Raw genomic sequence first — 22,424 nt, 5'->3', positions numbered from 1 at the left:
CAGGCTGTCAGAAGTGAGGGCGGCACAGCAAACATAAAAAAAAAAAATAACAGTAGTTAAGGCTCCCCAGTCACATCATATTTCTGTTGACACTCAAGGAATGATGGATATGTAGAGGTGAGTAAAAATATGCATCAATACCAAAAATCTGAACGATCCCTTATGTTTATGTGTACTCTGAGACTTACATGACTCTGGTAGATTTACATTATCTTTTAGTAAGCCTCAGCATATGTGCCTATTCTACGCGTAGTAATTCCACAGTCAGTACATCTATAAGCTGACAGTGAGCTGCCTAACAGTGTAATTAGGAAAATACAGGCACAGCTGCTCTTCAGCTTTCATTCAAAGACAGATTTTTTGCTCCCAGGAGCGGCACAAGTGATGATAACAAAGACTTAAGAGACATATTTTTTGGCCCAAATGTAAAAAGTTCTCCTTAGGGAAGTTCTACTTGTATGCATACATTCATGGTTTTATATTATAGCTCTAGCATGCAGGACGTAAGGGGATATATTGACAGAAATAATTATGTTTTCATTAGTACATAATCACCTGAAAATAAGAATTATGTATATATATCATTTATATCTGCAACTGGAGGAGGTCCTCTTTCACTGAATCAACCATGTTGTCTCTACAGCAACCCAGAATGGACAAACCAAACATCAGCTGTACCATTTGCGTGTTCACATCGGCCGTATTTCTGCCTGGCACGTAGGAGAAGTTTCAGTTCTGCAGCCTCATCACTAGAGGCCACCAAATCCTACACACTGGACCTTTAAGCAACTTTATGAAATACTACACATTGCTGCATAATTCTGGCATTAACTGCAAATGTTCTTTTGTTGATATGTCTGTTTTGATAAATATTCTTTCTTTTCATTTATTTTTTGCCTTCTTTTTAAACTATTCACATCATAACCATAAAAATGTAAAAATAACATACGAGAACAAAAACGATACACCTCTCCTAACATCACATTCATACAGAAAAAAACACAAGCAGGCTGTTTTGTAGATATAATGTATATACATACGTTTTTAACTAAATCAGCAGCTGTGTTAACGCCAGCATTTCTTTCTTCAATCATTCGTCTCCTTTGTTTTTTTTTATGTTCCAAATTTTTACATCTGCCTTTTTATGTTACTTTTCATCTTTGATGAGGCACATTGTATTCCATCTTTGTGTATAAAATCCCCAACATAAATCAAGTTTCATTACTGAGGGACTGATTTGCACCTTCACAGCATTTTTAACTCTTTCGGGTAAGGAGAGAACAGTACTCAAGAGACACTCACTCGCTCCTCAATGAGCTGCACAATGATCTACTGATACAAGTTTTGGTGCAGAAACAGTTTTTGTGATGCAAGGCTGAATCATAGCAAGGCAGTGTGCTCAGAGCCTGGCCAAGGATGCAAACAAACTTATGTCAAACCACCTGTTTAAATGTTATTTAGCAATGCAGTTGATGGTGTGATCGCTCCACATCAGCCAGCCTTCAGCTTCCATTTGCATCGTGTGCTTGCTGTCAGGTCTAGTCATCGTTTATTGTTACTTTTAAAGCAATTTACAGACGCAATTGATGTTTCATCAACTAAAAGACTCATGAGGAGGACACCCTTTCAAATGAATTCTGTTTTCAGTAAAGTGTCTGATTTTCTCTTTTTGTTTTGGTTGTTTAAAGTGCAGGGTCAAGCGCTCACAGCCACAGCAGACGCACTTACATTGACAATAGACTCCTTGGTCTGGGCCATGTCTGAGATGACGCCATCTGTGATGATGAGGAGCACAAAGTACTGGGAGCCGTCCTTCACTGATGCTGCATACCTATGCACAAAAAACATACACAAAACAACCTTAGTAATGATTTCTGCACTACCATCCTCATCTTTTGTGTACCACGATGACTCATTACTTGAACTTATTAAGCATCATTCTGTGTGGTTTTAATTAGTGTACTCAGGTGGATCTCAAATTAAATAGAGTACACCCAAATAGTTGAGTGGGAATGAGGCATTACAGAGTTTCTGAAATGATTTTTTTCAATAAATAAATATTACTTTCCTCCCACTCCAGAGCATATTAATCTGTCAAGTAGTTCTCTACATACTTCTCTTTTTTTGTCGATTCAAAAGATCGTCAGCTCAATAAGGCTTTCCATTTTTGTTGAGATGTTAAGTGTGACCTTTCACTCCTGTGTAAGTCATGAACTGACTGTTACTGATGTTGACTCATGTCTTGAGCTTTGAGTTTCAACTCATAATAAATCATAATGTAATGCCATTTTAGCAACACAATAATAATACATTGAATTAAAATTTTTTTATTTATTTGTCAAAACAAGTTTGTTGGAAGCTCTTGCATCTCAGTCTGAATGTTTCAATCTGTGTGTTTTGAATTCTCAACCTTCTTTTTTTTTTGACCACCTATAGTTTTGTAGGCGAACACAACTATTTTCATTTTTTCCAACTGGCACTCAGTTTCCTGTCATTAGTTCCTTATACTTCTCTCCTTCAACTCGATTAGATGCTGTAGGATAGTTCAAAAAAGTTGATTTGAGGAATTAAGTGTGTGAAATAAATACCTTTTACTGTTAGTTGATTCACAAAGTGAAGGGAAATGAATTGATTTGTGGCACATTTTTAAATAAAATACTTTGAAGTCATTTTGAAGTCAAAAGCCTCAAGTCCAAGTGAAGTCACGACGAGTCACTGGTGTTAAAGTTTGAGTCGGTTTGCAAGTCTTTTTTGATTTTGTCAAGTTGAGTTAATAGTCATCAAAAATTTGTGTCAAATCTGTGACAAACAGAGGAGAGAAGGTGGGATGTAAAGTCTGGAGTTACAGACTTAAGAAGAACATGTGTTTGGTAACTTATTGTAGGCAGGCTTGAAGTTTACAAATAGGCATTAAAGATGTAGAAAGATACTACATGTATCCAAAACTAGTTGTAAAAGTTTTTAATGAGGATCAGTTTGTGGAATGTGTGCTGCTGATTAGTATGGTATTTACCAAACTGGGACGCTTCTTTGAAGTCAAATCTTGTAGCAAAAATTAATGAGATGCAGTGCAGCTGAGAGAAGCCACAAATTTATGTTCAATGTGTTGGGTTTTTTACATTAAAATGAACATATCTATGTTTCTCATATGCAGTGATGATAAAACATTTTGTTTTCTACTTTGAATTGGATTTTTGCGTTTTATCCTCTGTCATCTGCATGGACCAAGAAAATATTGTTTCCTCCAAGCAATCTGGTTCAGCGAGTTCAGTTTGTTATACAGATCAGTTATTTTTGTTTCCTTATTCAAAAGTTGTGGATGGTAGCTATAGAACTGCTCCATTCTGTCCTGTTTTTTTACTGTTACAGCTCTGTTGAGGTACCTAGCACACAGTTCCGATACTAATGTATACAGCGTGAACCCCCGAGTGCAACACATAACACTGTAAGGTGGTGATGTGACAAGGTGTAAGAACACCTTACACATCACTTTTTGTGAAGTTTAAACAAACAAGATATAACGTATTAAGTAGTGAGGTTTAGAGAACATTCGTTTGATCTCCTTCAAAAATATTGTGAGAAGGCAACAAGCAGCTTATAAAAAAATGCTTAAAAATTAAAGAAATTAGTAAAAAACTTACTTGACAATTACTTGGAAAAAAACTTGAACGAAAATGAAAACAAACAAGAGAATGACCTGAAAAAGTGCTGAAACTTAAAAAATATAAGCAATTAATCTGTAACAGCATACATATATTATGCACATATATAATGAAAAATAACTATAAAGAGGTGTTTTTTTTGTAATTTCCCCCAAGTTTCTAAATAATAATCACCAATTTTTAAACTAATTTTCGGGTCATTTTGTTGGCACACTTTACTAATTTCTTCCAATTTCTGTGACATTTCTTGCCAAGTTGCTCATTAACCCCCCCCCCACACACACACACACACTTTTTTTTTTTTTTAAGAAATCAAAGCAATTTGCTAATGTTTTTGAGGGTTAAACAGATGTGAAAGGCGTCTGAACGCAGCAAAAGAAAGCTAATGTTGATACAGGTTTGAAAGGGTTAATGCAAACTAAACTAAGCTAAATGCCTCCCAGCTAAAGTCCGATATTTAACAGAAAGACATGACAGATAAAGTGGCATCAATTTTCTCAAAAAACGCTCAGCAAGAAAGTGAGAAAGACACCTAGACTTTACTCAAACTGTTCCTTTGAAATTAGTGATCTGTTTTTGCATTAAAAAAAACAACATGCTAGAAAGGAGCTTACAAAGCAAAGACGGAAATTCATAAAGGGGGTTTGATGGAAAGATCATAAGTAAATCGGGTATTTGAGGTGACTTCACAGGCTAAATAAGGGGAAACTGCTGCCTCTATGTTACTGCTTGTTTCACCGTTTCCCTTCAGAGTGCCTCTTCATGTGTAACGACGCAATTAAGATTTCAGTAAATAATCTTCTTAATATGTGAGGCAACCTGATGAGAGGCTTCTCTTGAGCACATCTCTTTAATTACACACTTGCATGAATAGTTGCTTAATGTATTTTTTTTTTTATATTTCAGAACATTGTCAGGATCACATGTCTGCACAGCTTCCCTGCAGCATTTATTAAGTTCTCCATGTAGACACAAAAAAACCCATGAAATCAGCTCTTCTCTCTCCCTCAAACTTGTTAGCTACCTGGCAACACCTCCTGCACAGTCTATAAACAGAAAACTTGAGAACACATGCTGAGTGTCACTCCCAAAGTGAAATGAACTTGGTGTTTTTTCATGCATATTCAAATGATCTGAAGTTCATTTTATAAGCAGCGATAGCAAATATGCAAGCGTAAAACTGTGTGTGTGTGTGTGTGTGTGTGTTACCTGGCCACATGGTTGATTACGGGAGAGAAGTTGGTGGGTCCGTAGAGTTGAACTGACTTTAGACTCTGGTAGTAGGCTTCCATCACGCCTTCAATACCTGTACAGTACGGGTTCTGAGGGTTTCCGTTCTACATTAAAGAGAGGAGAGAGAATCGTCTTTGACTTTTATTTTTAAATTCTGATACATTGAGGAGAAACTGATGGAACAAACAGGCTTCAGGATGTTTTTTTATATTCCAGTGTTGTGTCTTGAAAACAGTGATGAGAAAAGTCTAAAAAGAAACTGACTGATTAATTTGTATATGTACCTGTACACCACAGGTAGGGTAAAGGAACAATTTTGCACATGTTCTTGAGTCACTTAGGTCATGTTAGTTTTTTTGGCCCTTTTCTTGTGCGACAGCTGGATTCTCACGAGATCTTGCGGAATCATGAGGTCACCTTGCTCTTCTCCTGTGGCTTCGTCAACAGTTTGATTTTACCAACTGGCTCTGATGGTGTGTTTGTTGATCGGATTGGTTGAAGTAAGCCTGCGATAAGGCCCTTTGCAAACCAAGTCTGTATTGTTCTTTAAAAATTTTTACCCATTTGAAAATGAATACGTCTTAATGTTTTGTTGATCACTTTTACACACAATACTCTACTTATAACACTTCAATTTTCTGCATCTTTTTGCATGCATAAAAAGCATTTAGAGAATTGTTTGACCAAGACACAGTGAAGAACATGTGGTGTAAATGCAAAGTGGAGCAATTGTGTCTTGACATTTTGTCTCATATTGCAAATTTTTGCAAGAATAAAACAATAAAATGCAACAATGCAACAATAAAATGCATTAGACTCAGTGTGAAAGGTTTCTGTGTGTAATGATATTTATCGGATGATGGATTAAAAGAAAAGTATCTTCAGGGACGAAATGTCACATGTTTACTTTGTCAGTTAGGCACTGGAAAAGAAAAATATACCACGTACCAGAAAAAAAGTAATATTGGAGAAAAAAAAATAGTTTAGGTACAAAAAAATCTAAACTGTGATGAAAATATCCAGTGGAAGAGCCACCTAAAATGACTTTTCATGAATAATATGTGTTCTTACCAGCGCAAACTCGTGGGAGATCCGTCCGTCAGGTGGCAGCTTGGCTCCAAACCCCAGCGCTGGAAACATCTTGTCACTGTCGTAGTCTTGGATGATTTCTCCCACTGCCTTCAGGGCCATCCCGTAGGCATTAAGCTGATAGGGACTCATGTAGTGGAGAGATGTGGGCTGAGCTGGGTTACCTGTTTGTGACAAAGAGAACGCACACAGTCAGAGGATACTCAGCGGGCGTGATTATGTGTTTGGACAATGGAAGACATGAGGTGGTCACAGCATCAAGGAGACAATGAGCTAAGGTAGGTGTTATTTTCTGCTCAAATGTGTAAATGATTTATGGAAGTTAAGTGACGATAAGTCTCAGTTTTAAACCTTCATGAAACAACACTGCTGGCAAAATAGCAGATTAGATGCTTCGCAGCAAGTTGTTGACAGTGTTCAAGCGAAAAAATGTGTATTCTGATTAAATGTTTTGGGGCACCTTCACGTTTATTTTGTCAGATCACCTTATCCGGCGTCCATGTAAGAAGTGTTATCCATGTAACCGCAGCAATAGTTACACTCTGAATGTCACGTAGAGCTTCTTTTACATTTTTTTTTAACCTTTTTACAGCTTGATATTCAGATTTTAGAGAGAGCAAAATAAGGTCAAATACACCTTCACCTCAAAGTAAAACACATAGAATTTGGCTCTGTTGCCGCCTCCTGTCCTGCCAGGACCGAGCTCAAGGGTAAATGGATAACACCGTCCTTAATCACAGCTATCGTAGCGTGTTAGTGCACTCAGCTTTGGCTGCCAGGTGTGATGGAGAGGGCTATTAGGAAACACTTGATTCCCCATCTGCATATATTTGAATAAAATCTCCTGAGGCATTCAGTGCACTTTCTGTCTTTTTATGTGGGTCTCTAAATGTGTGTGTGCTCATGCAAAATGTGTGTGTGTGTGTGTGTGTGTTTACTGTGAGGCTCACCGTTGGAAGCTGTGAAATCAATGGCCACAGTGAAGTTAATCTGGGTCCTGAGAAGACAAAAAGCATAGATTCATTAATCAACAATCATTTACCCCCCTCTCTTTCTCCATCTCTCTCTCTCTCTCTCTCTCTCTCTCTCACACACACACACACACACACACACACATACACCTGTGATCCAATCAGAAACGATCAGAAGAAATGAACTGCAGACGTAATCAAATCAAAGTGATCAATGTTTGAGAGAGTAAACAGAGTTTGTCCCGCCCTGCAGCTGTGGAATGAGTATGCAACAAGTTAGTGACTTTCACACCAAATGCCTGAGTATGGCATGGCTCAGAGGAAGGTTGCTGCTTATAAACGAACAACAGCTATACTCTCCTAACAACTACACGAGTAAAGAGCAGCATGTGCCAAACTGACTTTGCTCCCAAAATTCAACTCCATCAGCCTTCAGCTTTGACCCTTTGCAAGATGCATCCAATTGAGTGCTAACAGTTCTGTGAGGTTTTACTTGGGAACAGTGGTGCTTTTCACTAAATCCTGACATCGACAATTTTAACAGCATAAAGTTTACCACTGTCACCATCTTAGTTTAGCATGCTAGCAGTTATTAATTAGCACTAAACACAACGTACGACTAAGGCTCATGCAGAATGTTTGTGCAGGTGTTTGGTCATAAACTTTTTTTCATCTGATGATGGTGCTATTATAAAATTCAGGGATTCACCAAAGTTCTTATAATTCATCCTGAAAAGAAAATGATTGAGTTCACCAAATTTCATTTCAATCCATCCAAAAGTTAAGACATTACAAATGTTCAAAATTAAAAATGTCAACCTCATTTTGGTGCTCAAGGTATATATATTTGGAACTGTTTAAATAATCATTTCCAGCAGTACCTATACAGCGGTACCAGCTGCGCTTTCTGACTCTCTTTTACTGTTAATCTTTACTTTAGTGATTCTGTTGTTCTCTGCCACCAACTAAGACAAGAAATGTCATTATAGTCATGTTATATTTATGTTGTATGTATTTATACCATCAATGTAAATTATCTTATGGTATTGAAAATGATGTCAAATAATGATAGTTTTCAAGGTATTGTATCATCATTAGGAATTCCAGCATTGTGACTATTGACTAGTTACTATTGACTTTGTCATCTCTACAGCCTTTATGCTCAAACTACTCAGAAGTCACTGTCCAAAAGAACAGAAATATCAGATTAGATCCTACCTTTTGTGTCTTTACATATTTCAGATTTTGATAATTTACACAGACATTTAGATAACAGCCTGTATAGAAAAATCAAGCTGTTCTGTATCACAATAAAACATAAAAAACACATTTACAAGCTTACTTCCTGATCAAATGTGTTTTTGCTAGAACTCTTCCTTCAACACATTCATGTTTTTGTGGCAGCCCACCATAACATTAACATCATTCATTCAGAGAGGTGTTAGAATATGCCGTTTAGATATTCAGAGCACCACACTACCCGAGCAGCAGGGCATTTTCTGGGGACAGACGGAGCAGTGGAGCACCAGGTACGGTGCAAGTGAAACTTAAGCATTTGGCGGGTGTATCTCTTAGAACAACAGTGCTCTCATTTCATTGTAGAGCGTCACATTTGGTTTAGGAACATAATAATTATTGTCTATTGTTTTTCCATCCTAAAGATGAAACTGGCTGCATCCCATGAAAACTGTGTAGCCGCAAACCAGCGCTGGGTGCAAAAAATTAGATGCAAACAATGAAGACAAAGCTTTGTCAAAGAGACATGAAACAAGACAAACAACACACACGCAACTCTATCTATCACACTTCTCTATCAAACCATTGTTAACCTGCAATAACAGTGTGTGTTCAAGCGCTCTGTGGGCCAGTCACCGCTTTTTCGCACCAATCCTCATCCGCTGCCAAATACACAAACACACACAAAAAGCCTTCCTGTCTGCATTACACACATCTCCTGTTTTGAGATAGTATCAAACAGCCAGCAGCTCAGCAGCTTTGTCACCTTTACAGGTCATGTGAGGTAAAGGCACTGTGCTGTCCGGAGGGAACAGGGTGAGAGGCAGAGACATTTAATGATCAGCCCACACCTTTGGGGGTTTCAAAACATAGGAAACCTAAAAGGCCAGGGGCGTGGAGCTGCCCTCTCATGTTAGCATATAACAGTAGTAAAGCTGCAGCTTGAATAATGAGAGGAGGAATAAAAAGAGAGAGGGAGAAGAGAAGCTCCTAAATGCAGACTTTATGCTCCCAAACAACATTCAACCGAGGGACTGTAATTTCTTCTGGATTTCTACTTTTAATGTCAAGTAGTACCTACTGCACATGCATACAGTGTATGTTATTCAGCTGTCAGTGGCAGAGTTGAGCTAAAACCGGGACCAGTAGGCAAGCACTTGCCTTTTGGGTTTGTTTAATATTCTAATGTTTAATGAAAAGTGTCTAGAGTTTTAGGATATTTATTTTTATTTATCCTAAGAAAGCAAGAATATCAGAAAGAAGGTAGTTGTAATATATTATTACAAAACATATATAAAATTAATAATAATGGACCCCAATTATTTTTTAGCTGTGCTAATAATAAGGGTAGAGACTACTGTTATTACTCTTTCAAGATGCCTCAACAACTCATGTCATATATTGCCATGACATTTTGCACAGATGTTAATGTTTCCCAGCTTTCTTCTTTGTAGTGATTGGTTTGGCGGATGTAGTACAGAAGAAAGAAAATAGTTCTTACATGAAACTGCTCACAAAAAGGTCTGTGGATTATCATGATTTCAGGAAAAAGAAATTGCTGGTGAGTTTTTTAAACGTAATTTTTTGCCGCTTTGAGCACCACAAGCCTAGTTCCATTATACTGGAGACAAGGCAGACGGCTACGGTCGATATCTCCAGCACTTGGCAACTAACACCGAAATAATCTAGACTGAAGAATAGCACCACGGGTAGGAGGAAAAATATGCATGCAACGTTCCCTTTAGGAGATGTAAAGGAGTTTAAAACAGATCATCCAAAATCATCAGTATAAACAAGATTGCCCTTACTTAATAAAAAAGTTGAATAACTTTATTCATCCAACAGTGACGCTTCTCCTCAACATAATAAACTATCAAGAACATTTCAGTAAATATTTTCTTTTAGAGGACAGCAGCAAGGATGAGGGAGCAGGGAGAGGAGATCTGAGTGAATTCTGGTCCAGTTCTGCACATTGGCACAGACAAGCTTCAGCCTAAATTATGCATGCCCTCTTTCTCTCCTACCCAATCTCTCTCGGCACACACAAACACACACACATAAAGTTTGAGAGAGGACATGCAATCGTGTGAGTGTGAAGGGACAGCCAGAGAAACAAGGTGATTTGAGGGACGGACAATAAAAAGAGACAAAAGACGACAGAATCGATGTAAAGGAGACGAGCGGAGCTTGATTAAACACGTCATTCTGCAACGTCAGCACAAGAAAACAACAATGTCGACATCACATCAGCAGTATGAGTCACACATTATGTACAATTTCAAAACATGACAAAAGCAGAAATTGACGACAGAAGGGTTTTAAATCAGAATACTTTTCAAAAGTGAGTTCCAATTGTTGAGTCACTGGTATTGATCGACAACCTCAAACGTGTGCAGTTTGACTGTGATCACTCGGTGCTAAGAGACTGTAAAATTCAAGAGTCATAAGCAGGGTAACTTGAAAGTCAATGTGAGAGTGTCTTGCTTTGCAAAGTGAGTATCACCCCAGTGTTTGACATCATAATTCAGACTTCAAATGTTAGAGAATATTAATATCCAGAGCAGAACACGGGACTCTCTCCAAAAGGTCGACTCTCTCCTCTGCATTAATCACACGAGAATGTGAGTGAGACATCAGTTTATTGGCTCTTTGGATGTCATCCTAATAACCATTTTGTCTTTTCAAGGATTTCTTTTTCCACTCTGCCACAATATTACAGTATTTTCTTTTTTTTAACATGTAATTTTATCTAAAACATATTTGTAAAAATGCTTTTAAAACAGTGTCTGTGTCACAAGTGACATGGCATAAATTTCTGTCTCTTCTATTACCGTAAATATGAAAAACATTGCATTTTCATGAATTTTTAATTAAAAAGTAACAAAATGTTTATCTTCTAAAAGCGAACTATAAATTAACAATAATCTCCTTTTCAGACAACCATTATTTTCAGCTTAGTTTAACCTTTTATTTTCTCAATTAATTGATTAGTTGTTTGGTCTATGAAATAAGCCAATGACTTCCTGAAATGTGTTATTTTTTTAACCCAAAGATTTTCAATTTCTGTTATAGAGGTGTAAAAACACCGAAAAATGCTACATTTTAGAGGCTGGAATCAGAGACTGCTGCTTTTTTTCTAAAAAAAAAAAAAAAAAAAAATCAAACAGATTATTGATTATCAAATTAGTTGGCGATTAATCAAATTGTATCGATAATATAGAGATCTACTCCGGAATAATTAATACAGTTAATTAAATCAGCTCAGTAGATAACACCAGAAGGGGCAACTGAGGCTACTGGCACTCTCTAAGTAAATACTTGATACTTGAATGTTTATTGTCTTTAAATATGGCGCATTCCTGCACTGAGCACACAAAGTCACCTTAGTAGCAGAGGGAGATCTGCAGTGAAGCATCGCTGCAGAGCACATTCACACCAGAAAGGCAGCAAAACTGTTCTGGCAGCTCTGATAAGGAGTTTTCGGAGGCACACACATGGTTGGGCTTCAGCGGAGGAAGGTGAGCTGTGAGCTTTGCCTGCCTTAAAAACCAAACCTTATCATTCTGTGTCCTGAGGGTACAAAGAAACTTCTCCGACTATTTTAAGGCCACCTTTATCGTGTCATGATGGGTTTTTTTATTGGCCAGTCTTAAGTGACTGCAATCCACCTCTTGGCAAGTTTACCTAAAACCTTTGGCAGAAAACAGCAGAAATGTCAAACATACTCAAAGTCAAGTTCCATATGTTTATCTCCAATAGTGGATTTACATTGGAAAAATTAATTAAAAAGAGGGAAGAGAGCCAAGATACAGTCATTTTCAACTTAATCTGTACACACTCTTATACTTTAGGAGGACCTGTTATGTTTTCTTATTTTCTGTTATACTGATAATGTTACAGTGTCAGATGATCATATTAAATGTGGCAAAAGTTTCAAATGAAGAGGTAGAATTAAAGTAATGTTAAAGTAATAACTGTGAGCAAAAACCTCAGGCTTCGACCGTTTTGAACAGGCCCCTAGGAAGTGTGCCCAACTGACATAGTGGCCAGACCACGTAACTACAACTTACAGGTCCGTCACATGATGCGGCATTTGGGTTTGACCCACTCCGATCAATAACATTTCCAAACTCTAGAAAAGCTGTACAATTAAATCATTTCATCCCTATTCAGATTAGTAAAGGGTAAACCAGAAGCTAACTGCTCAGCTGGTAGAAGTCTCTAGAGCGCTTTGCTCTATGTGCCAAATGACACCAAATATCCAAGTAATTTCAAACTTTTTTGGCTTCATGCACCACTGAGCAACTTTCACAGGAATGAACAAGAGTCCACCTCCAACCCTGTACCCAGTTCCCTTATACATCCATAGTTCTGAATACTTTGTTTCCAACGTTCTTCCTACTTTTGCGACAGGTTGATGTCAGCTTGCAATGTGTTTCTCAATTTGGTCTTCTGCATCAGGCACACCACCACAAGTGCTTACATTACATACACTGCAAAATGCACACTTGGTTGCTGATACTGTTAATTTTTCTATGATTTTGGATTACATTCTTCCTGGAACATGTTCATCTGTAAAGATTGTGATGTAGAAGCTTTTGTTAGTGATTTTCAACAATATAAAGGGCTGCTATTCTCCGTTACAGCCATTCTCCAGAAGCAACAATGGTGCAGAGATGCCAAGATGTGGAAGACCCGGAAACACATCAGAGCAGACTGGGCTTTTTGAGCGGGTTGGCTTAAAGAGACAGAAGCTAAATGAAGCATTTTGAGCAGAAGTTGAGGGGTAAAAAGTATTTTTTAACATTAAGGCATGTAAACATGTTCTAGTGGAAACCCAGAATACAATTATGAACCTGAAAATGAGCATAATATGTCCTCTTTAAATTTGTCCCTCTGATCTGTTCGGCTAACTTCTATTTGGACAGTTAAGGGTGTCAGTGCGCAGGCACACCCTTTCCAGCACCACTTCTGGTCAGCTCCAGTAAGTCATGGCTGGCTAAGTGCGCTAATTGCACACTGAAAATATCAACTCACTATCACTTTCTCTTATATCTGCATCCTGGTATTTCTTTCTCTGTGTCTTATACAGACACAAGTGTATTCATTGCATCAATTATATGTCCCTTTTAGAAGTGTACACACTGTCTTGTATGTGACCAGGACAGCACCTTTCCAGATTGTTTCTTTTTTCTGGACAAGAGTGTCATAGTCTTGGAGACAGCTAAAAACAAGGCTGCCCATTTTGAATAGTGTGAGTATGCATCTGTGTGTGTAATGTGTACAGTATTTGATAGTGTTTGGGGTGAGGGGGGCATGCCACTTTACCAGCTGGTTTTCTGTCAGTCACTGATCTCCCCCTGCTGTTAAAGCCCACAGTGACTCAGCGAGGAACCAATATGACAAAATACCGCACAGCAGGGGGTGGACTGATGAGAAGGTTGCACACTACATTAAAATAAGCCTTCCTGCAGACTGAACAGGCTGGATGCTAATGTCTCTCCTAAATCTTCAAAGCATCTCATTTCTACACTGTCAAAAGATACTCTCTTTCACATATCTAGTGACATGCTCCTGCAGCAAGGCTACTTTTGCTACTGGATTAAGAAAACACTCGATTGAGTTTGAGATTGCAATATTTTTGTGTGGCAATAATGCATCATTACATCACTTTTTTATTTCACAAATAATTCATATAATGTAATACACATTAAAGTTTAGGTAGCCTAACACTATCAATTGCGTTTTCAGTCCACAAGGTTTTGCTGCACTAAAAATAATTGAAGTGAGATGAAAACTAAGACTGAAAACTTTATCTTACAAGATGAAACAAAAGGTAATTAATTGTAATATATTGCAAAATATGTTATCGCAATACTAAGCATATAACAACACATTTAAAATCCCATTAATATTGTATTGTAGAGCCGTGATTCCAAAAGCTGCACTAATAAGACAAAAAGAAACCATGTCGTTCTCAAAGCATCTGCAAAGGCTGAAATACTCCGGCCAATTGTTCTACCAAGCAAATAGTGTCTCAGTGCTTCTGTGCTATTCAAATGTATTTCAATTAGGTAATATGCATATGTTTAGCGCAAAATTGGCCTCTTTCTATGCAAATGAGCCTAATTAAAAAAACAGTCCATTTCAAAGAGATCAGCACTAACAGCCACACAGTAACAATGACATTATTAGTGTCTTCAGAGAGTTGGTGGTATCTGAAGTACATTAATAAGAGGTGTCATGTCAAGACTTTTCATGGCAGCATCGTCATGCTAGACGTGCCTCTGCACCTTGTCAGGCAGGACCTTTACCTCGCAATTTTCTTTTATTTTGTTAGAGTTCTGTCTACTGTTTTGTTGCAAAGGCAACTTTTGGACTCACACAGCTAGGGGGTGAAAAGTCACTGAGCCAAAACCAAACATAGAAGGTCAAGGAAAATCATACCCTGAATAAAAGAGAAGTTAGCCTAGTCACAAATCTTTTTCTATTTTTACTGATATCATGATTCAGGGAAAATACTGAAAATCTATACATTACAGTTCAGACAGCCATCTCAACAGGCTGTGTACCCTGTCTGGTAAGTGTTCGCCTTCAAAGTAACAAGTGCAAAAACATTTGAAAATGCTCACAAAAAGTCTCCTCTCCTCTTATATTGAAGTGCCAGAGGGAAACATATATGCATGAGTGCGCTGAGTGGCCTAAAAATGGCATCAGAGGTTGTGTGATGTGACCTCTCCTGATAATATGCAAACAGATGTTGCTGGTTGGACTGTGTCCATCTGGCTAGAGGAGAGGAGAGGAGAAGATGAAAGGAGAGGAGAGATAAACAGCCCATACCTGCATTAAGTCATATTAGCCTAAACACTGATATTGGCAGTGCTTGTTAATTTGCTAAGTATAACCCACAAAGTGAAACGCCTGTGTTCTTTTCAAAGCTTTGATTTTTTTTTTTTTTTTTACAATTCTTTGTGCAGATTCTGCCTCTTACATCTAATGATAACCTCTCCAAATGATTTCAATACCAGCTGAGTTCCCTCCTGCTTCTATTCTGGTTTCAATACTCAATTCACAAACCAAAACAAGAGGAAACAATATCTGTCACCGTGAGTGATGGCGCTGTCTTCAAAGGCACAACTCAGAATGAAAGATATAGTCGACAATCCTTCATTTTTATCCTCCTGCTCATGAATAGAGGCCTCTTTGTTGAAATCCATGGGTGGTACTAACGCTTTATGAAAGGGAGTGAAAAGAATAAGAGCAGTGATGCTCTCCAGATTGAGATGGAGTCTCTCTCAAATCTGTCATTTATGCTAATTCTGCCGGCAGATCGTGTTCCTAATTAGGTCCGAATGAACAATTAGCTGATTAGGTTGAAGACGCAAAAAGAGCTGTCAATCAGAAAATAACCGAGAAGAGAGGAAGGACGGAGAGCGATTCAAGGAAATGGAACGAGATGACTGTCAATGTGACAAAACACCTGTGCAGATTCATGCAAAAAATGCACAAGTGAGAAAGCACCTAGAAGGTTGTGTGCTTAGATGTGGGCATGGGTGTGTATACCTTTCTGTGTGTGAGCGTCTGCTCACAAATACTCAATCTGCCCGTTATGCAACTGGTGCAACTGGACCACTACAGTCCATTTATGTCTCAAACAGTGAAACAGCACTTGGCACTTCATTTACCCACACAAGCGTGTAACAGGACCCGGCTCATGCTCCCAGAGCACCGCTAAAAAAAGAGAAAACACACCTTCTTCCTCAGAGTTTGAGTGCTCTCTGACTGACTGTGCAGGGTTAGAGACTCGAAGATGGGAATTCTCCATTAGCAGCGAGCGTCAGAGTGAGTAAACATATGCCGGGACATGTGGTGTCAGTACACATGCATTTTAAAGCCAGCTCTCACACATGCAGTCATTTTTACAGGCCTGGCCATCATGCAAATTGATCACAGTTAACATGTGGGCACAACATAACTAGGCAAACATCAGTGGAATGGAGACGCTGGTCAAAAATTTGTCCTAGCAGGAAGTCACAACGCGATTATGACGCAGACTGCCAGATGGTGACATTGTTTCCACTTCAATAATGGTGCATTCAGACCCTCTTACAAAACAGGAAATATGATATTACTATATATATGTAACACTTTTTTACACTGAAAACAAAAAGACAATTTATTTGTTTGGTTGTGAAATGTTTATGATTAGACGGCCACACTATGACTTAATTCGATACCCATTTTTAAAATATGAAAAAAATACTCTGTTTTAAGTAAAAGTCCTGCATTGAAAATGTTACTTTAGTAAAAGTAAGTATAATCAGGAAAAGGTACTTAAAGTATTAAAAGTAAAGGTACACAATGTTAAAAAAAATAATAATCTAAAAATAATACGAAGCAATACACCCCTAAATTTCAAAATTATAAGGAAAAATAGAAAAAGCATGGAAACAAGTTCAAGTGCTAGGATGCACATAAAGGCTGTCCAGCCAATAGTCAGGTAGCATCACTGAGGCTGGCGCAACTTTCATTTTGGAGCTTACGAGAACATTCCTTTAACATCTCAATGTTTACTGGGAAGCCTTTTTGTCAGGCTGCTGATTAATATATTTGCTTTAGTGCAATGTCCTTTAACATATACAGTAGCTCCATCTATTATCTTAAGCCGGCATACAGAGTGCTCTCCTAATGCCCTGTGAATCAATAACTTATTGATCAGTGCTCTTCGCCACACGGTGATTTTTTCACTGCCTTAACAAGGCTTATTAAGGTGAGGGTTCAAACTATGTGTGTATTTACTGTAAATTACTCTTGTGACTGCTGTTCTCTACCTATACAGCTTTTTATCAATCCTGTCTTATAAACTGCTCTTTTTACAGGCAGTCTTCAATGTTTGCTGTCAGTCAGGATGTAATTTTGTGACCTAATTTTAACAAATGTTACAAAAGAATGCAGATAGACCTGTACTTTAAGTACAAATAGAGATTTAGGTGTATGTGCAAAAGCTATGTACTACCTATAACAACAACATCAACATCCATCTAATCAATGTATCGCAGTTTAAGGCAGGCTTTTACACGTTAAGTCCCTTAAATCACTTGTGGTGGAGGCAGAAAACAGTCTAGCGTAGAAAGAGTTGGCTTCTTGGATAATCCCCTCATTGGCTCGAGCAATTTTTCAGCCCTCTCTTTGCCCTTCTGCTCTAAGCTGTGCAAAATCCTCCTTAAATGAGCAACTACAGTGGGAAGAAAGCTAGCTCCAAAATAGATTGTGTTGTTGTCTTTTGGGTTTGTCACAGAGGGAGCAAGCTTATCGATTCATTGTTTTCAGGAGATCTTTTTACCCCACAAAAACTTATAACATATATTTTTTAATTCCTTAAATGTCAGCTGTCAACTTTCTGTAACAAAAAGAAAGAACACAAGGACTGAACTGGAGACTTTTTTCACCCAAAAATGCACACATACACCACCTCTGTCAGTCAGTCTAAAGCCTGTATGGTCGGGTGCTCTACACTTTCAATGTGTATCACTCAACAGATATTAAAGAGCTTTTCAATTTATGCTTTGGTAAAAAGTCTTCTCCGATGTTACAAGACAATAACCACCAGCTAGCTTATTTAGTGACATTATATCAATGGTTTATCACAGAGGGGTCTGAGGACCCCTGAGGGAGTTCCAGCACATCCACCAAAATAAGAAATAGTACATTTTCACTATTTAATTAACAATAGAAAAGAGACCAATGTGAGTAAGAGTTATAAGCGTGAATATTCTGATCACAGATTTCACTTCCTCCATAGTTATCTCCTCAGGGGTAGCAGACAGCAATATAATTCTGGTCTAAATCATAGGTAACAACTAAAATCTTTTCAGATGAAGATCCCTAAAGTGAATTTTTTGTGACATGGGGATTAGGCGTTATTGCTGACATGTTAGACATGTTGTATAAATAGTTTTAAGGAAGTATTTCACTGATGAAATGAGAGTGTTAACATAAAACTAGGCCATCTATGCAGTTGAGAGATGCAAATACTTTGCAAATTGCTGCTACATGACCAGAGAAAACAGAGAAAAAGGACACCTTTGGTCAAGAGGTAGAAAACTTATATATACCAGAATGCCATACGCCTGATCAGACCATTAAACAAATCTGCTGGTCAATGACACAATTGGAACTTGCTTGTGTCAAACAATGACCATCGGCCGGATCTCACATTAAAGATAAGTACCCTAAAACATGCTCACGGAAACAATTGAGCAAGAAATATACACAGAGTAACAGAATAGTGGTTTGTATTTGATCAGCCCTGCTTAGTTTAACCATTCGATCTCTGTTTTACAGCTGAACACGGCACTGAAATGTATTTCTAAAAACCTTTTAGGAGAAAAACAGGTAGTGCAGTAACATAATCTTAATTTATATTCTATGAGCAGTGCATAGTTACTGTTTGGTTGGATTTTAGTGCAGCTTCAGGGAGAAACCTTTCACCATCCTTTCTCACATGCAAATGTACACTTTTCCATCAAATCCACTCACACTGAGGGATCATTATCTTTGGCACATTGCAGACACGGAGTCACAACGGGGTCATTATTGAGACACATGCTGGCGCACTCAGCTTGTCACTTCTCATTAAAGGGACTACAACCCCAATCTCTCAGTATTCATTGAATGAATGCATATTCGTTGACCTACCCTCCTTTGATGTAGTCCAGGAAGGTGACTTCAATGTCCACCAGGAATGACAGAAGCGTTACCTGTAAGCAATATGGCCACAATGAGCTTTGTGTCAGTGATGACTTTCAGGTGCTGCCCCTGATAGGACAGATACTTCTTATTTATTCTGACCTGCTCAATTACAAAATGAAATAGTAAGCAGTATAAAGACTTCAGTTTGTATTTCAAATCCAGCCCATACAGCTTTATGTATGAATGAGGGGAAAGAATGATTCAAGTTTGATGAATATTTACTCACCGTTCCAGAGTTGAGGTATTTTTTCTTCCTCCCTTTTTTCTTTGGATTTATCACCTAAAAGAGACAAAATTATCTGTGATTTTCACATTCATTCATTCTTCAATCCAGACCTTTATTTGTGTTATAAACTGCAAGACTGGGTTTTAAGGACTGCTCCAGAATTGGCACCTCCTGAGGGAAATATCTGGCTCTTTTGCTGCAAATTGCTTCACTGCGTTTAACAGCTAGCTGATAACTTTGTATGCTGTTTGGTTCTTGGCAGGCAGAGTGGGTTATCAGAGCTTTTTTACTGTAAACAGCTGCCACCTGCTGTTTTTTTAAAATGACCAAGATGAGAGCAATAAGACATGCAACGCAATAAAGTTGTGCCGGAAAATCTGAAATCTGTATATTTATATGTGGTAGCTGAAGTCATATAAAATATAGTTTGTACACCACCCTCTCACTCTCCATCCTCGAAACCAGCAGCCACTATGAATATATGCCTTTGAGAAATGCACTTAAAGCACAACATATCAAGAGTTGCAGCTAAATCCAGCTGTGGATTACAGCTCTAAACTGAGTGGTTTGTCTTCATGAATATGTAACAGCACACAAAGTGAGTGTGCAGTCAACCTTGACTGGATGGATTATGATTCCTACACATCTAAACAAGCCTTACTGTGCTTTGAGAAACTGTTGTTATTGTCAACAGATTATAAGAGAGACATTTTTTTTTGTCCGTGGGCCTTAATTAATTCCCTCTCACAACCTGAGCTCATCAAAACATACAATTGCTCCTGTGATGTGGGGACAGCCAGAAAACAGACCCGAAACTCCTTTTGAATCCCAAACACTGCAGCCGAGCTTTATGGTCTAATTAAACTGTAGCAAGGTTAAACCGAAAGAGAGGACCTCAAGGAAACAACATACAAATGTGTGGATTTATGCATTTCTCCTTGGTTCACTGCAATAGGTACACACAAGGACACGTCTGCCTCTGGAGACGAGGTGCAATGATTGAAATGTGGTTGTAACACAAAACACACACACACACACACAGATAGACATACAAACACACACAAACCATTTTGCAATGTCCCTTTTCATAACTCATGATACATATGTTGACGTAATAATTATATTAATAATAATTACATTTTACGTATAGGCAACTTTCAAACCACGCAAGGACACCTTATAATACACAGTAACAAACAAGCAGCAATGCATCAATAGATCATAAAGTCAAACAATCATTGATATGCAGGTCTTTGGCAATGCAAAGCCATCCTCTCTTTAAGTTGGAGACCAGGGTCAGAAACCACAAAATCACTTTGCGTGTGTGTGTATGTGTGTCTTTCTATCCATTTGCTGTTCCTCACATACTTGTCAATGTGCCTGTGTGTGCACCTTTGTTCACATCTGAGCGCTATTAGGCAAACAGCAGCTGTTTAAAATGACAGTCCCCTGTGTGCTCTCCCCTCTCTGTGTGACGCTCTGTTAATCAAGAAGTGTTGACTCTTTCTAGGCGAAGATAAGCCAGCGATCCATCATAACTGTCTGTCAATGTGTGTGCATGTGTGTGTGTGTATGTGTGTGTGTGTGTGTGTGTGTGGATGAGAGAGAAAGTCAGAAATAAGACTTTGGTTGGCATTAACTAAATCTAATGAGAGCACAATCATTTTCATCACTGAATTTTTTTTTTCTCAAAAAAAAAATAAAATAAATTAGAATATTTCAGTCAGACACCGCATGTTTAAGGTGGGATTGTAAATATATTTTTCCACAATTCTCCATACATTTTAGCATATTTTCTGACTCAGCCAATAATACCATAAAACACACCAAATCACTGACGGGACTGTCTGCAGTCCAGATGCATTTTGGGTTATGTGAGCACCAGGTTTTGACATGGTATGGAATGAAGGCCACTTTAGTTTCCGCATCCAAGTGAGTCCAAGTCCCTCCTTTGGTCAATGTGTTGTAAATGTTGTCATCCACCCATGCACATGGAAGTCTGCAAGTGGCCCATTTTTTTTGACTGCATGGATTGTACACATAACAAGAGTGGACACTGCTCCAATTTCTTGTTTGCCAGTCCAGTCCGAAACACTGCAGCGCCACAGTGAAGTGACTTCTGAGTTGTATATATGACCGACGTTCACTCTGGACCCAGCAGCATCTTCCTAGTTTCAGTTTCACCCAGTGTCAGCATTAACAGTACATTAAACTGACCTCCTGACCCTCCTGTTAACTGCCTGGGGTGGATGCAGACCCTTAACTGTAATATAAATAGTGCGCCTCAATGTGACCGCAGCTGTCTGTGTACGTCCAGTGTCGAAGAACGTCCAAGCCTTAATGCATAGATTAATAAAAATGTTCTGCTTAACTTAAGGTCTCTCTTCAAAGCCTGACTTCAATAATAATAATATATATTTTTTTGTATGTTGGGAAGTACGGGGGGGGGGGTTCAATCATTGTTTTATTTTGTTGGGAAGCTCAGACCTGAAATGGCAGATCAGTTTTACCATGATTTAACTTCAGTAGAACAAATTCCAGATGGAGAACCCAGTGGTATCATTAGTCCAATTACTGTGTGTCTGAGTGACCTGCTGAATCTGAACTGGTCTGGAGATGATGCAGCCTCACACACCTACACATACACAGACTCACCTCGTAGACGTTGAACTGGCTCTGCCCTCTGGATAGTTCTCTGTAGCTGGTGCTGAACTCTCCGATAAAGTCATGACTACAGAGAGGAGCGAGGAAGACACAAAGAACAAAAAGAATACATCAAAACAACAGTAGTGCTTGACAATAGATTCTGCTTGATTATTTAAGATAGCACTCCCAGACCACAAGGTCTGTCCCAACTAACGTAACTTAAAGCGAGAGCACTGATGATGGAGCTTCTGTAAGTGAATATTAAAGCTAATCAAGCATGAAAACATCAAACCTTTCACAAACAATGGTTAAAAGTATCACTTAAGCTCAGTTCAACTAAACAGCCTGTTACAAACTGTCATCATTTCTCAGACATAACACCAAAATATTGCTGTGTTCGTTCTATGACAGAAAATCTAAATTGATTGCAAAGCGTAAAGAAGAGAGAAATAAATCTCTTTTCAACTACAGCTTGACTAATGTCACTCGTCTTTCTTTCTGTTTGACTGTCAGCAGCCAGAATCCAAAGCAGTCAATATGTGACTATCCTGCACCCAGCTTTTTGTTCTGTTCAAGTACTTGTTATTTTTGTCAAACTACTTAGGTGGG

The 22,424-nt window shown here is 38.3% G+C and overlaps 1 protein-coding gene across 1 annotated transcript in view; it reads right to left on the bottom strand.

Annotated features, from left to right (window-relative positions):
• Positions 1-22,424, bottom strand: part of LOC121961191 (copine-8) — a 104,359-nt gene that overhangs the window by 11,192 nt on the left and 70,743 nt on the right. The window contains exons 11-17 of the mRNA XM_042511078.2: positions 21,825-21,900; positions 19,170-19,223; positions 18,890-18,951; positions 6,935-6,981; positions 5,967-6,148; positions 4,872-4,999; positions 1,729-1,831 (exon numbers count right to left, since the gene is read on the bottom strand). Of these exons, the coding sequence (XP_042367012.1) occupies positions 1,729-1,831; positions 4,872-4,999; positions 5,967-6,148; positions 6,935-6,981; positions 18,890-18,951; positions 19,170-19,223; positions 21,825-21,900 (652 nt within the window). The remainder of the gene's footprint in view (positions 1-1,728; positions 1,832-4,871; positions 5,000-5,966; positions 6,149-6,934; positions 6,982-18,889; positions 18,952-19,169; positions 19,224-21,824; positions 21,901-22,424) is intronic.

This window comes from Plectropomus leopardus, chromosome 22 (assembly GCF_026936395.1).
Source record: "Plectropomus leopardus strain MGB_pleo_1.0 chromosome 22, ASM2693639v1, whole genome shotgun sequence".
NCBI lineage: Eukaryota > Metazoa > Chordata > Actinopteri > Perciformes > Serranidae > Plectropomus > Plectropomus leopardus.
The sequence above is the reverse complement of the archived record's forward strand: the minus strand, read 5'-3'. Positions and strand labels throughout refer to the sequence as shown.